Source organism: Halictus rubicundus, chromosome 16, assembly GCF_050948215.1.
Source record: "Halictus rubicundus isolate RS-2024b chromosome 16, iyHalRubi1_principal, whole genome shotgun sequence".
NCBI classification, from domain to species: domain Eukaryota; kingdom Metazoa; phylum Arthropoda; class Insecta; order Hymenoptera; family Halictidae; genus Halictus; species Halictus rubicundus.
The window spans coordinates 5,269,228-5,283,858 of record NC_135164.1 but is presented as its reverse complement, the minus strand read 5'-3'; the positions used below and the strand labels follow the sequence as shown (position 1 = coordinate 5,283,858).

General features: G+C 41.7%; 1 protein-coding gene across 3 annotated transcripts in view; it reads right to left on the bottom strand.

Moving 5' to 3' along the window:
* Dgk (diacyl glycerol kinase 1) overlaps positions 1 to 14,631 on the bottom strand; it is a 127,038-nt gene that overhangs the window by 9,680 nt on the left and 102,727 nt on the right. For all 3 annotated transcript variants that reach the window (XM_076801646.1, XM_076801648.1, XM_076801647.1), the window contains exons 5-10: positions 14,246 to 14,459; positions 13,212 to 13,373; positions 2,952 to 3,074; positions 2,675 to 2,724; positions 1,577 to 1,651; positions 328 to 565 (exon numbers count right to left, since the gene is read on the bottom strand). In XM_076801646.1, the coding sequence (XP_076657761.1) occupies positions 328 to 565; positions 1,577 to 1,651; positions 2,675 to 2,724; positions 2,952 to 3,074; positions 13,212 to 13,373; positions 14,246 to 14,459 (862 nt within the window). The remainder of the gene's footprint in view (positions 1 to 327; positions 566 to 1,576; positions 1,652 to 2,674; positions 2,725 to 2,951; positions 3,075 to 13,211; positions 13,374 to 14,245; positions 14,460 to 14,631) is intronic.

Genomic DNA, 14,631 nt, shown 5'->3' with positions numbered 1-14,631 from the left:
TTCACTTCTACCGTTGTTCGAACACGATTCTGTACCCATAATGCAACACTGAACTATACCACCAGCAGAGTCTACAGGGCGCTATTACATAATTGAATAGTGTTGTACGTGGCTTATCTTGTTAACGAAGAATTTAAATTTAATATCGGTATTGAACAACATAGTTGTTGCTTTTGATAAAAATAGTGAAATCGAGCAATTTTTTCGGTACGCGTTTCGCGTGGTTGGCGAGTTCAACTGTCACGGTTTATTCTCGAGGGACGACAAAACATTCCCCGAAGAAGCAGAAAATGGCGGAGGGTAGGGTACCGAGGTTTGAGTACTCACAAACGCAACAAAGTCCTTTCTTGCCGAGACCGACCAACATATTCAAACAGAGATTGCAGTAGGCGGGTTTGCTGAAGTGCTTTAGCCTCCAGAGATGATTCCCATCCTCCTTCACGTGGGAATCGAGTCCCAGCAGCACAAGCAACGGGATTGTCGTGAGGCCACCCCTTTTCCACTCCTCCAGGGAGACGGTGCCATCCGCGTCGTAGTCTATTTCCACCATCATGTCTTGCAGTATCTATAAATACCGTGGGAGTTACGCCTAGATATCGCCCGTCAATTTACCCGTCTCGACGCGCTACGCAAACAGAAAGTTAGGATCGCGTCTGTTGAACCGGGAAACGCTACACCCCTGTCGAAAAGCGTTCGATCAAACGAGCCGAGCGTCTATCATACTACTCGTTCGTGTATTCCTTTTGCCAACCCTTTGACCGCGTCACTCTTCAGCTTCTACCGGCAATTATCTCACAGTTTCGGAAAGTCTACGGACCATGACTTTTTAATAGATCCCCCAACGGCAATGGCAACTTCAGTCGCGAACCAACAAAAGCCACCCCCAGAAACGAAACCATTTTGTTTGGGGTACTATTACGTGAAAGAGGATTTTTGCGTTTTCTTTTGGTACGGTACAATTATTAAAAATTGTATTACGGTAAAGAGACATAGATCGTGTAGGGCACGATAAATAAAAATTATATCGTGTTTAGTGCCATTTTAACACTAGGTTTACGGAGCACTAAAAATGACGATTGTACATTACTTTATAAAAATAAGTATTGATCAAAGTTCGTAGCCATTTTTTAAATAATATGTATCCAAAGAAATGAATTTGTTAAATAATTGCCCATGGATGCATTTTTACAATCTTAATATTTGCAATTTAGAAATATTAGAATCCGCCATTTTGACGGGTCCCGTAAATCTAGTGTTAATTAGAAAATTGCCACGAATAAGTTGGCGAAAGTCCCGTAAAAAAATAATGAAAAATAAAGAAGTTTTGTGAAATTAGTATTATTAGAATTTGGTGCGTTCCACACTGGTTTTGCCTGTTTCGTTCAAGCGATCAGTATTATTGGAAATAATTGTCAGTTACTTGGTAATGAAGTTTTACAGGATAATCTAGTTGATTTCAGTGTTAATAATAGTTCGCGAAATTTGTCTGCAATTCTAGAAAAGCGGTGACGTCTTTTAGGGTCACATGAAAGGTTCCACAGTATAGTAAGACGAAATCATTGGTGCTATCACTTACCGGTTTCAATTCGGAGACGTCCCATCCGAGATACTCCGCGACATTCATCATCTGATTGACAATGCAGTCCATCTCCTAGGGACACGTGATAATGATATTAAATGCAGGCTTACGATTGATAACGCGAGCCCCGCATCGATCTATTTCACGTTAGCGACAGCTGCCGCGATGATAGATTTATCTGTCGCTAATATATTGCTCGCGAAACTTTGCATATTCTTACACGTCGACGATACAGGTACAAAATACCCTCGTCGAATGCTATAGCGATCGCCTTTACGGGGGTTGTTTATTCCTCTAGTTATTAATTTTCTCCATTAATATAATTAAACTCGGATATCGAACATCAATTGGAAAATTAATTGAAGCTACGTCGCGCTTAATGAAATATTAATATTAGTGGAATGTTGTCGGTATTATAAAGTGAAATAGTTGCGACGAAGCAGACGGGATGATTTATTTTTCTGTATACTGGATAAAACATATTATTCTGTAATTTATCTATGCACTGTGAATTGGAACAATTGAAACAAAGAAACAAAGGTTTCAGACGTTCTACGCGCATAATTTTAATCAATCAAATTAGAGAATTTTTCAAAAAGTTTCAAAAGTTTTAAAACGTACAGAAACGCGTAAACAGAACGAAATTCATTATTTTTATAGCAACAGATTTTCTGAGCTTTTAAACTCTGTAATAAACTTCATGATTTTCTGTTTTTCAGGCAATTGTATTCCGAAATAAAAGAATACAAGAGGCATCGTTATTTCTTACAGAATATGCTAACTAACAGGCCAATCAACGTCCACAAAATGTGCAAAATTTTGTCCACCTTCTTAAGACTCAAAACCGTCATACATAAACATTTGCGACCGATTTGTTCGTGTTGCACTTTTTCAGTGATGTACATACGATACACTGCAACGTGACGGTATCGACGAAAATCGGGATCGTTACTTCAACCGGAATATCTTCTCGACTTTTCCGGCAAAGCAGCCCGATAATTAAACCGTTCGAAGTTAATTAAAGGTGATTAAAAAGCCGAGCCGCGATCGATGGCGGGGTAAAAACTGCGGTAGCGATTTTCCCGTTGCACTCACGTTCGTATCGAGAACGCCGTTTCCATCGGTGTCGTACAGCCGGAACATAACTGAAAGAAGAATAAGAGAAAAGAAAAAATGGTGGAAAGAGCGAACGAATTAGCACACGCCGAAATTGGCGTGCAACAAGTTGCAGGCGGACGCGCGCGCGAGCTCGAGCGCGAACTGGGCGCGTGCGAAATCTGCTCGAATTGACATATCGCGTGCCCGCGAGTTTATTTGCCTTATTTCGTATAATCGAGACGTGGGGAACACGTCCGCACGGGAAATCACTTACATTCCAATTTGTCTTCCGGCCTGCCAGCCTCGAGGAGCGACAGATAACACACGATGTCCTTCAGGCTGACTTTAACCGAGTGAACGTCTAGTGTGCTCTGCTTCCTGACGAGATGTCTCATCTCTGCAATCAGAACAGCCACGTGTGCATCATTCACGCGTCCACACGCTGCAGAATTTTATAAACACAAAAATCTCCCGCGCGAGGACTGCGCTCAAATCTGAAGGATTATGTTTTCTCGATATATGTCAACAACACGGGAGATACTATTCTTTGGTTTACACCCCTCGAGCTTCGCGGCCCCTCGCGGAGTGTGCCCCGCGATAGTGGGGACTGTTCCGCGACGTTTATCATGTAGGCCTTTGCGACATATATAGAGAAATCACTGTATTCCTGTTCAACGACAAAGAAGATATTTATAATCATTATTCTTAGTAACTAGGCAAGATCATCGAACGAGATAAAGTGTAGTAAAAAGAGTAAATGTTAGCTTTGCTTCAGGCATTTTTTCAAAATTTTGAGTTACTTATTGCGAGCAGAGGAAAATTATTTATCTTCAGGGACTTCTGCGAACCCTTGAGCGACGGCTATTAGCCCTTAGCACTCGAGTGGTGACTCTGAAGCACCGCTAGAAATTGTTGTGGCAATACTTCAAGGAAATTACAAAAAATATTACAAAATATTTGTTACATTACAAAATTTGTATCCACTAGATTACTAAACATTTAAATATTATATGTGGAAATCGAATCAGTTTCGTATGAATAGAATGAAAATATTCTAAGACGGAAGAAAAATTTAGTTTTAGAATGAAAATAGCGCCGAGTGCAAAGGGTTAGATAAATTACGTTAGAGTTGAGAGTTCAACGAACTTTTCGCAATGTGTAAACAGCGTAAGGGTAATGTAGTGGAATTTTTCGAACTGTGGAGAGCACTGTTTCGAATGTCCGTTCGATTTTTACGAGAAGAGGCGACGTCGAGGACAACGATATGATCGCTAACATTTTCCCTCGTAACTCAATGAGTCTCCAGACGAAACGGAGGAAAAGAAACGTGGGAGAACAATGTTGCTGGTCACGGGGGAAATAAAGCCAGCTGATCAATCGCGGAAGGCGGGCGATTTATCTTTAGTACGTGCGACAACGTTGAAACAAATTCACCGACTATTCTATTGCTCTCCAGCGGTCCATTTTGCCTCCGTCTGTGATTCTTTCGGTGGCCACGCAACGATTTATCTCGCTCTGATTGCTGACCAACCTCGGGATCCACCGATAAATTTCGTCCTCGTGGTCTACGAACTGATAGCTGAATCTGCTAAATAACTTCTCACGTACGCGTCCTTGGAATCTTAACAATTTTAAACTAAAAATACTAGAATCCGTCATTTTGAAAACCTAGTCTTTTCTTTATCAATCACCACCATTTTCTACGACTATCTCTTAACATTTTGCGAGCTGTTCGACTCGGAAATCGGACACGAGCTTTCGCAATCATCGAATATTAAATTAATTGTTCCGACTTTGCGCGACCTTTCGAAAGATTGACGTGTTAATAGCTTTCTTTGCTCTCGCGTTGCATTGATTTTTGCGTTCTCGATTGGACACCAGGGGGCAAATTAATTTGCGCCAAGCCGTCGCGCAATTTTCCTCGGAAGATCGGCCGCGGGGCTGGTGCGTTGACAATTAATGTAATTGAAAACCGGCAATTGATTGTCCCACCGGTGGGATCGCGGTGGCAACGACTAACCAACGCGGGGCAAGTCGCACGGTGGTGTGCGCCCGGTGAGATTTCATTCGCTTTCGGCTGCGCTCGAATAGAATCAGCCTCGCGCGCGCATTACTCTCCGGGAGTCGATTAATCCGGCAGGTTTTTCCGGCTTTTAAAAAATTATACCGGCCCGTGTTGGCAGCGTTCCGCCGCGTGACAGAAACAAATTCGAAGCCCGTGGCCACGCACGCGGATGCAATTGACGCAAGAGCGCCGCCGCGCCGCGCCGCGCCGCGTCAAAGTGAAAATCCCTGACGTTTCATTTCGCGTTATAAATATTCAGGGGAGGCGTACCCCGCGCGACGAAATCGCTATTAATAACGCTCGCCTCGGCCTCTTCGCGGTGACAATGAGAACCCGATGACGGAAGCCGTCGGTCGTCGCTCCTGTGCCGCCGAAACTCCGTTGCCAAACTGTCTTCGGCTATAGTTAGTTCAGACAAACAAATAAAAACCAGCAAATTCGACTCGTTTTAGAGAAATTAGTCGGTCGATTTTACTCGAACGCGTGTGCACGAATTTTACGCAGAATTCAGTATGATGCGGTTCGTGCTAGACCGGGGCAGGTTTAAGTCATCATTTTTTTAATTTTCGATTTGCTTTTTAATCTCCGAACCTTGCTGTTAGGTAAACTCTGGATTTATTCCGCGGTATAACGAATATATCGATTTTAATTCGAATATTTATACAAAAATTTACTTAAAGTCAAGTTTACGTTGTACGGAATGGAAAACTGGGGCAGGTTTAAGTCATCGTTTTCGTAATTTCCGGTTTGTTTTTATATTGTTGTGATGTGACGAATGTATCGATTTTCATGGAATTTTTACAGAAAAATTATAGTCAAAGCGAAATCTATATTGTACAAAATGGCAAATTAGGGGGAGTTTAAGTCATCGTTTTCTTGACCTTCAATTTGTTTATAAAATACAGGCCCCTGAACCGTTCAATTGGGTAAATTCCTATTTATTCAGGTTACAATGAGTATATCGACTTTATTTGAATGCTTAAACATGAATTTTGATGAAAGTAACGTTTGAAACCGAACAAATCGGTTTTAGTTCAATGTGTATGCGGAAATACAGATCAAAATGTAGTTTAAACTGCAGGATATTGGAAATTAGGGCATGTTTAAGTCATAGTTTTCTCAGGCTTTAATCCGTTCGTAAACTACAGGTCACTGATTTTTGCAATTATCGTCCGCCTTCATAAAAACAGGCGAAATTTACAATTTTCCACTTGGGAACCTTAATCGGATGTGCTCGGTGGATTAATCGCATTAAGATGATCACTTTTTAATTTTAAATAGTAAAAGACGTCCGCGCTGTCGCGCGGTGTAGTTAAGTTCTGCCTCAGACCTATATTTTGCAAACTAAATTGGAAAGTATCCAAGAAAATTGTGTGTTAACAACGTACCGTTCACTTCGACCACTGTTCAAACAATTTCAGATGTTCAGAATGGTATAAAAAAATATCTCAATGCACTCACGCGAGTCTCAAGAATCGTTTTGTGCAAGAAACACAGAAATCTCGAAAGCTAAAAATTCGACTGTTCCTTCAAAATCAAATTTCTCGAAAACCTAGCATGAATTTTCAGCGTAACAAAATCTACAAAAACGACCTACGAAACAGTATAATTCGAGATGAAAACTGCAGGAAACTAGTAAAACTTGTACTCGTAATTTCTCTCAATAATATCGACTGACAATTACCTAACGGAGTTGGCCGACGAATTTCAAAGCAATTTCTTTCTCCGCGTTCCCTCATGAGCAAACTGGAAACCGGAAGTAGCACAATCACAAAGCTAAAAATCCTAATTACACCGTTCCAACCGCTCCGATTTTTCTAACACTAACCACGTCGTTAAAACCGTGGAAAATGATCGAAACTTGTAATTTCTTGAGATATTGACTGACAGTCACTTAACAGAGTCGGCCAACGAATTTCAAAGCGATTTCCCAGCTCACCTTCCTTCAGGAACAAACCGGAAACGTTCGGTAAGCGCGACCAATCATTTTTCAACACCATTTGGCCGCAGTGGATTCGCGGGGACCAAAAACCATGGAGCCCGAGAGACGTGAGATCGTTCGAATCTAGGAGCCCGGAAGTAACTGCGGAACCGGATGGACTAACGCCGATCGACGGTGGATGATCGCGATCGATGATTATGGCTCGGGTGAGGCGGCACTTGTTGCACGCCGCGTGATCCCGGAGACACTGAGACGGCGTATCGTGGGAGAGAGCTTTCGAGCAGAAGGGTCCTGGGATACTAAGCATGACGTTATTTATACCGGTTGATACTGGTTCCTACTCGCGTTATTTCGGGGACCAAACAAATACGCAAACTCATCGCGAAAGCGGGACAATCGAACGGGCTCCGCGCTCGACGGGGATCCAAAGAGCCATTGTTTAACGCATTAAGCATTGTGTTCCTGCATAGAATCAATTTTATATTAACAATGGCGCTTTACGATTCATACAACGTCGGGAAATATTTCCTGCAGAAACACACTAGCTCGCAAAATTAAAATATCGCTCAATTATAGTCGAAAAATTGTCGGTCTTCCAACTCTTATAACTTCGTGAAAAAAATTCCTAAAATATTCTGCCTCTGCTTATTTTAAAGGGCAATATCTCTATTTTTGCGCCCCTGAATTTAACTTTTTCAAATTCTTTTTTTTGGTTATGGAACGAGGTTTGTCTGTAGTTGTATTAGCTGCAGGTCATAGAAACCGCATAGGAAATTATTTCTCTGTGTAGTTCTATTAAGTTGTAAAACGTGTGTAAAACTCTATTAATTTTTCTACTGTCTCAAATTATACCTATCCGTTCTGTCATAATCGCGTAAAATCTGCAATCTATTTACAAGTTTAAACGATTTTATCGAGTTTAAAAAATGTTCTCCTCGTTCTATTTAATTCGATCTGATAAAATGGAGTCTCCTCTTTAGCATGACCTCTTGAAAGTTGATCTGCGATTTTTTAATTGCGATTTTATGTACCTTCAAGCGAAACAACTTTAAATTATTATAAAAATTGCGATACATTAAATGTTTGCTTTTCATGTAGAAATTTTCAGAAAATTATTTAATTAGAGGAACGTGCGTACTCATTTCTCTGTAGATTTAGAGTCTACAAAAGAGATCGACGCGATTTCGATCTACGATCTCCGTCATTGGAAACACAGAATCCGTTCCCCAGTCTAAACAAACCCCACAAATAACCAATCCGAAATATCCGTGAATTACTTCCGTCTGTCGTGACATTTCACGTAGATCAAAATGTCAATTTATAAATGGTAATTTACGTGTTCCTGGATTTAGCAATTTGATCGGAGTCCGATAAACAGTTTCAACAAAATGATGTTCTGTGCCGAAACTGAACGTTTCCGGGTTGCCAAACATAAATGTCGCTGGCTGTAATGGCTATATAACTATTAATAAAACTTATTTTATTTCGACCAGGTGCTACTCAGTTGTCGAAGGAGAGTCATCAATTATTTCTATTTTGTGAAACAATACAAGAAAATGAGAATTTCCTACAAAAATTCAGACAATTCAAATCGCTGGAATAATTAAAAAATGGTAGTATTATTATTTAGTATAATTTAACGTCCTACAGATTCAAAAATTCAAACCACCCCAGTTTTTATCGTTTTTTATCGAAACTCCTAGTTTATCAACTGTATTACCTCTACTAATTATTAATATTACTACATAGTACTGTGTTCAAGTCGACACCATATGAATCTATGTAAAGACATTTTCACTAGATTTTAGTCATAACGGAAATATTTTATCAATCATGTAATAGTGCATAAAATTTGCAGAAAGTTTTAAAAACACTTCACTCACTGTAGCGATAAATATGGTAGCCAGGACAACACGTCTTTCTCCTACTTTGGAAAATCAGTCTAGTTTTTACTTTGCCACATCGACAATTTTTTTATAATAATTTAGCGATCATATAATTTTAGGAAGTAGTATATTCCCATAAAATATATTTTTTGATTGCCACTTCACTATCGCAAACCACAGAACCATTATTCATTTCTGCAAAGGTTTCAATGAATTGTGCTCAACTGGGAAAGTGGAGTAACCAGAAAATATATTTGACAAAAATGGAAAAATTTGAATCTAGTCCCCGGGGGTGGCGTTCGAACGAAATTTGAGGCGACACAGAGAGATCGTACTATAGTTCCGGGCAATACGACGAACATCAACGAAAATAAAACCATCTATTGCGTGGGCGAATTAGAAAGTTAACTGTCCGGAAGCCTTCGAACGCAACCGCGCCGTTTACGAGCACTAAACTCCGTTTTCAAGCGTAATGCCGGAGTTTTATGAATAATCAAGCACGCCGGTTCGATAGAGATCGCGTAATCAGACAACGAACGAGCAGCAATGGTAGACATGGGTGAAACATGGCGGGACAGGGGGGGATCGTATTGTTTTTTTTTTCGAATTCTACACCGACAGTCGGTCGCGGCACCGCGAAGTGCACTTCCGGTCGAGATGACATTCCGTTCCCGTCATAATTCAACCGCATTTACGATCCTCTAGATATGCCGCGGATAATGCATCAGCGTAAAAACGATGCCGGCCAGAACGAACCCCTTATCATTTCGAGCGTAATGCGATTTTACCCCCGGACAAAGAAGATTCCCAGGACGACGACACACACACACACACACACACATCAATTTTTGTCGGTCTGGGGAAACCGTATTTCTATGTCGACGGGTCTCCACCCACGCAAATCCACTACACGCTATTTCTCTTGCGATTTAACATACATTCGACACTGGAATTTTCCATTATCGAAAACTCACCCTCCGAATTAATTTCTTGAGAGAGGAGTTTTCGGTGCAGTGAATTCTCGATATATGTCGACAACACGGGTCCGGCCAGCGTCATGTACCGTACAGGACACATACCCGAGCCGTGTTATGTTTGACACTCCTCGGCGTCCGAGGCCTATCGAGCTTCGTGGCCCCCCATGGGGTATACCCCGCGGCAGTGGGGATAATTCCGCGACGTTTATCACCCAGGCCTTGGCGACATATACAGAGAAATCACTGTGCTAGAAATAAGATCGAAAACTCACACGAGGGGAACCCGGAAACTACCATTACTAAAATGTTTGATAATTGTACGACTTTATGAGAAAATTTCAAACGGTAATTTGAAAAATACTATTCAAGTTAATAGGACTTTCAGTTGGATTTTTAAAAGGAATTTAATGGAATAAGCACTGATATATAAATATAGGATATACAACATGAAAAGAAAAACGGTAATTTGTAAAGTAATAAAATATTACTTCGGTCCTGTTCTTACAATTTTTGGAATTTTGATTTTTGCAGAAACTCGTCCATCGTCTATATCGAAGGGATGAAAAACAGCCCTGAAAGTTGCCGGTTAAAATCACGTTTCTTGAGATATTCTATGTAAATTACTGCTCTTGTTCGAGCCGCGCGATCTGCACAACTGCTCGGAGAGATTCAAACGTCATAGTTTCCAGAGCAGAACACGTCGTCCGCTTTTTCCCCCAGCCTGTTTATTTTCCCATCGACGTGTTCTCGCACTATTTGACTCCCGGCGACGCAGTCGATGGAATAAGCCGTCGTCGTGCGTAGCGTCGACGAAGAAATTTCGATCGTCCCGGGTTTGCGTCAATGGTTTTTGCGACACGTCGACGACGAACGCAAAAAGAAAAGAAATATATAATCGATTAGGGCATCATCGGGGGACAATAGGCGCGTCCATTAAGCCGTACACGGTCCCCGGGACGTTTTACGGCTATCCGGTTTACGGGATCGATTTGTTTGCCGACGTGTACACCGCACGTCTCATCCATAAAGAACTCTATGGCGATCATAAAGAGTTACGTTACGATCGGACCCGCGATTCAGCGTTGTTTATCCCGCGGACGATAGCCTGTCCCGCTATTGTTCTTTGCCTTCGACGCTGGATATTTTCGGTGCTCGTTAAGCGCCGTTTACCGTCCACTTGCACCAAATAAAACTGCTCGGAACGCGCTTAAGCGTGGAATTGCTGATAAGTGTCTCACACACGTACACCGGTATCGTTGCGATATTTATTAGAAGCCGTACGATATTTATTAGTTTTGGAATTGCAGGACAAGAAAATAGCTGGGAAATAAAAATTCTACCTCGAAAAGGAGAAGAGATATACACATGAAACATGGTGGGTATCTCGAGGAGAAATGGCACATCCTAAATACAAAATCCCAGCTTCCGAAATTAATGCGTTCGAAAGATACAGGTGCTAATTAGACGGTCCCATACCACAAGCTTTAGAATTTTCCGAAAGTGGCTGGGAAATAAAAATTCTAGTTTCAAAAGGAAAAGAGCTGTAAACATGAAACTTGGTGGGTGTCTCGGGGAGAAATGGCACGTTCTAAATACAAAATCCCAGCTTCCGAAATTAATGCGTTCGAAAGATACAGGTGCTAATTAGACGGTCCCATACCACAAGCTTTAGAATTGTCCGAAAATGGCTCGGATATAAAAATTCTAGATTCAAAAGGAAAAGAGATATAAACATGAAACTTGGTGGGTATCTCGAGGAGAAATGGCATATCCTAAATACAGAATTCCAGATTCCGAAATTAACGCGTTCGAATGATACAGGTGCTAATTAGACGGTCCCATACCACAAGCTTTAGAATTGTCCGAAAATGGCTCGGATATAAAAATTCTAGATTCAAAAGGAAAAGAGATATAAACATGAAACTTGGTGGGTATCTCGAGGAGAAATGGCATATCCTAAATACAGAATTCCAGATTCCGAAATTAACGCGTTCGAATGATACAGGTGCTAATTAGACGGTCCCATACCACAAGCTTTAGAATTTTCCGAAAATGGCTGGGAAATAAAAATTCTAGTTTCAAAAGGAAAAGAGCTGTAAACATGAAACTTGGTGGGTATCTCGGGGAGAAATGGCACGTTCTAAATACAAAATCCCAGATTCCGAAATTAACACGTTCGAAAGATACAGGTGCTAATTAGACGGTCCCATACCACAAGCTTTAGAATTGTCCGAAAATGGCTCGGATATAAAAATTCTAGATTCAAAAGGAAAAGAGATATAAACATGAAACTTGGTAGGTATCTCGAGGAGAAATGGCATATCCTAAATACAGAATTCCAGATTCCGAAATTAACGCGTTCGAATGATACAGGTGCTAATTAGACGGTCCCATACCACCAGCTTTAGAATTTTCCGAAAATGGCTCGGAAATAAAAATTCTAGTTTTAATAGGAAAAGAGATATAAACATGAAACTTGGTGGGTATCTCGAGGAGAAATGGCACATTCAAAATACAAAATCCCAGCTTCCGAAATTATCGCGTTCGACAGATACAGGTGCTAATTAGACGGTCCCATACCACAAGCTTTAGAATTTTCCGAAAATGGCTGGGAAATAAAAATTCTAGTTTCAAAAGGAAAAGAGCTGTAAACATGAAACTTGGTGGTATCTCGGGGAGAAATGGCACGTTCTAAATACAAAATCCCAGATTCCGAAATTAACACGTTCGAAAGATACAGGTGCTAATTAGACGGTCCCATACCACAAGCTTTAGAATTGTCCGAAAATGGCTCGGATATAAAAATTCTAGATTCAAAAGGAAAAGAGATATAAACATGAAACTTGGTAGGTATCTCGAGGAGAAATGGCATATCCTAAATACAGAATTCCAGATTCCGAAATTAACGCGTTCGAATGATACAGGTGCTAATTAGACGGTCCCATACCACCAGCTTTAGAATTTTCCGAAAATGGCTCGGAAATAAAAATTCTAGTTTTAATAGGAAAAGAGATATAAACATGAAACTTGGTGGGTATCTCGAGGAGAAATGGCACATTCAAAATACAAAATCCCAGCTTCCGAAATTATCGCGTTCGACAGATACAGGTGCTAATTAGACGGTCCCATACCACAAGCTTTAGAATTTTCCGAAAATGGCTGGGAAATAAAAATTCTAGTTTCAAAAGGAAAAGAGCTGTAAACATGAAACTTGGTGGTATCTCGGGGAGAAATGGCACGTTCTAAATACAAAATCCCAGATTCCGAAATTAACACGTTCGAAAGATACAGGTGCTAATTAGACGCTGCCCATACCACAAGCTTTAGAATTGTCCGAAAATGGCTGGGGAATAAAAACTCTAGCTCGAAAAGGAGAAGAGATATACACGCAAAACTTGGTGGGTATCTCGAGCAGAAGTGGCGGAAGCTAAATGCAAAATCGCAGCCATAATAATTTCAGGAGAAGCAACATCAAACTCAAAACTGTCGCGTTCGACGGCGTGCATCATGAAGCGTCAGCACAGTTCGCTCCCGATCGCGACCAAAAAGACCCGGACGGTTAAAGGGCACGTCGACATCGATTCCCCTGAACGTTTTGCCAAAAAAAGGAAAAATCTAGAAGAATCTCGAGTCTGACAGCCACGTTCGTACGTCGACCACCCACCTTCCAATTTCCCGTTGTTGACGAGCAGCGAGTTGTTCGACTTCCGCGACGAATTCCGCGACATTTGGCTGTGGCTGGGGCTGCTGTCGGTGCTCTTCTTTTCGATCACGTCGTGGCAGCTGTACGACGTGTGTTGGACAGTCAGTATGGGATGGACGCTTCCTTGAACCCCATGGAACACAGAAGGAAACGTTAGCGAGAACCGCGATCGGGTGACCGGAAGTGATATCCGCCGTTGTACGATTCTCGATTTACGATCTAATGGACGGCGGACGGGTTCGTCAGGCTTCGAACCATTTTCCACCCACCCTATGACAACGATCAATCAGATACACGATCACTGTAACGCGATATCTTGATCTCTGCCTGTCCTTATATCGCAGAACCGTGGAACGTTCGATGGCGGAAAGGAGAAGCTTGGTGAGAAATGCAGAATGCATATGGCGATGTGGTGTGCACGGATTTTGCGCGTTTATGATGGAAACGAGTGGGGTGTAATATGCATAGGGTGCAGTAGCCTAGACTTCAGGAAGAGTTACTGACACTGTCATATTCTATTCGAGTTAATAAAGTTGCCGGAGGAAGGATAAATGTTCACTGGAACGACTAGACTGTGGATCTTGGTACGCCACTATAGTGGCTTCCGTGGAAAGCATCGGTTTGAACGGTACGAACCACTATAGTGGCTTTTCTGCCGTCCGCGGCCAGGCGCGCCGTACCTGGGAGACAGAGTTGCGGACGTTAAGAGGTTAAGCATTTATGATTTAAAAGGGCCGGTGCAATTTGAAACATTATAAGAATTTCAGCACTGAAAGAGATCAAGCATTTTGTACATAATCTAGAAATAAGGTACGAGTGAATTTTCATCCTGAGGAACACGTACGAGCATCAAAGATGAACGTCAAAGATTTTACAGTCTACGTAAGAAGATTGTTGCTAGTATTTCGCAAGACAGGAAAATATTTCGAGCAACGGTCGGTCAATTTTCCGTCGACTATAAATTCCGGTGTGAAAGGTCCCCGTAATTGGACTACCTGAGCGAGCCTTGGAGGAGGCTTCGTTATCCGTTCTATGGTGTCCCAGAGCCTGCAGCTTCTCCGTGAGACCGTGGATCTTGTCAGCGAATGACGAACCATGGCTGTCCTGCGACGTCCCACCAGGTATACCTGTGCTGTTCACGTTGCTGCTGGACGTTGTGTGGGAGGTAATGGCGGCACAGGCGGTTGTCGATGATAACACGGCCATCTCCTGCTTGTTAGAAGCGAAAATCAGACATTAGTTTGTATTTATAGGCTGCGAAGCACAGTTGTTATTGTAGGTCGATTTTGGAACGAAACGTTCTGTAGTCGAACGAAATATCATTTTCCATGAGAATCAGCTGAAAAGCAACGCAAACTCGTCATGCATTGTTACAGGGAGT